The 1,998-nt window shown below is 46.5% G+C and overlaps 1 protein-coding gene across 1 annotated transcript; it reads left to right on the plus strand.

The window, feature by feature from the left end:
- Nucleotides 1–428: 428 nt before the first annotated feature.
- Nucleotides 429–1,596, plus strand: LOC125312526 (cytosolic sulfotransferase 15-like). Its single transcript, XM_048283550.1, has one exon. The coding sequence runs from the start codon at nucleotides 503–505 to the stop codon at nucleotides 1,511–1,513; it is 1,011 nt and encodes a 336-aa protein (XP_048139507.1). The 5' UTR covers nucleotides 429–502; the 3' UTR covers nucleotides 1,514–1,596.
- Nucleotides 1,597–1,998: the final 402 nt, after the last annotated feature.

Raw genomic sequence — 1,998 nt, forward strand, 5'->3', positions numbered from 1 at the left:
CTTAAGCCTATTTATAAAGTTTCTAGCCACGGGCTCTCTTATTACGGTTGAACCTAACTAGGCCCACACTAGTTAGTTTCACATTAAACTAATTAAGAATCTTTATACCTTATCTTACGGACCAATTCCTTAAATGGTAAAATGTAAATCCGTATTAGAAAAATTATTACACGATAAGACATCAAAGTGTTGGAAGAAAGACTAACACATTAAGATACGGTTGCGAATTCGAAGACATTGGAAAATAGAGTGTTTGCAATCATGGGACAGCCGACATGCGTGATTCGTCCTTTAATCGACGAACCAACTGTCAATTTAAAAGGACAGAGAATGACATTAGGCGAAAGAGATTTCGCCGTGGGAGAAATTCGGACAAAACAGGTTTTGTCACGTGCACAAAGTGACAAAACAAAAAAAAAATTGAAAAACTAACACTCAACTAGCAATAAAGAGATCAGTGCTTACCATTCATCTGATTGTATCGATTCTTACTCGAACATCAATGGCACACCAGCAACTTTCTTCGCAGTCCGCCATCGTGGGCAGTGAAGAAGATGATGAGGAAGCCATTGATGAACTCATTGCTTCACTTCCCCAAAGGAAAGGCGTGGTTCGTCCTTTCCAGTCCCTCTACCAAAACTTCTGGTGCCCCACCTATGTGCTTCCGAACGTGATTGCGTTCCAGCGGCACTTCCAAGCGAAACACAAGGACATACTCCTGGTTTCTCAGCCCAAATCGGGGACCACCTGGCTCAAGGCCCTGGTGTTCTCCGTCGTCAACCGCTCCCACTTCGACATCTCCAGCACGCCCTTGCTCACTTCCCACCCCCATCACCTCGTCCCTTTCTTCGAGTACCAGCTGTATGGAAGCAACCCGAGGCCTGACCTCGACGGCCTGGCAGAGCCGCGGCTCTTCTCGACGCACATCCCTTACGCATCCTTGGCGGAGTGCGCCAAGCGGTCGGACTGCCGGATCATATACATCTGCCGGAACCCATTGGACACCGTGGTTTCCTCTTGGCACTTCTACCTCGAGATGGCGCGGTCGCAGGACCAGCCGGAGTGGTCCCTGGAAGAGCATTTCGAGACGTATTGCCAAGGAAAAACATCGTTCGGGCCCTTTTGGGAACACATGGTGGGGTATTGGAAGGAGAGCTTGGAGAGGCCACACAAGGTGTTGTTCCTCAAGTATGAGGACTTGAAGGAAGACATTGTAGGACAGCTGAAGAAGGTGGCCGGGTTCGTGGGGCTTCCCTTCACCGAGGTGGAAGAGGAGGGAGGTGTGATCCAACAGATAGCCAAAATGTGTAGCCTGAAGACCCTCAAGGACCTGGAGGTCAACAAATCCGGCGAATTGCCGGCGATGAATATCAAGGTTGAGAAGAGAAGCTATTTCAGGAAAGGGGAGGTGGGCGATTGGGTCAACCATCTCACTCCTTCCATGGTGGATCGCCTCAGTAGCATCATGAAAGAGAAGATGAGCCCCTTTGGGTTACAGTTCAAAACACGTTAAGTGTGGATCACTTTCACTTTCTCTGCGTGTGCGTGTGCCATTAGGAATAAGCCAAGTTAATAATGGATGGATCTGCCGTTCATCCTTATTGGTGCAGTACAGAGAACTCGAGAATCCTTGACTTCTCTGTCGCACAAGTATTTTCATTTGATGCTGATCAGGTGTACGGTGATTAGACTTCATCTGATCTACCGTAAAGTTGAGTGATAAGCCAAGTTAATAACGGATGGATCTGCCGTCCTCCTTATTGGTGCAGTACAGAGAACTCAAGAATCCTTGACTCCGCTGTCGCACAAGTATTTTATGCTTGAGTTGGGTAGTGTCGTGTAAACTACTCCAACCCTGTAATGGTTGTACGTGTTGTCATATATGTAAAAAATAATCCAAGTCTTTCTTTTCTTCCCTTAGTCTCAGATGAATTCATTTTCTCCTAAATCTTTAGCAAAGGATCGAACATATTTCTCTTTAGATCTAAAGTTTAAATC

Source organism: Rhodamnia argentea, chromosome 8, assembly GCF_020921035.1.
Source record: "Rhodamnia argentea isolate NSW1041297 chromosome 8, ASM2092103v1, whole genome shotgun sequence".
NCBI lineage: Eukaryota > Viridiplantae > Streptophyta > Magnoliopsida > Myrtales > Myrtaceae > Rhodamnia > Rhodamnia argentea.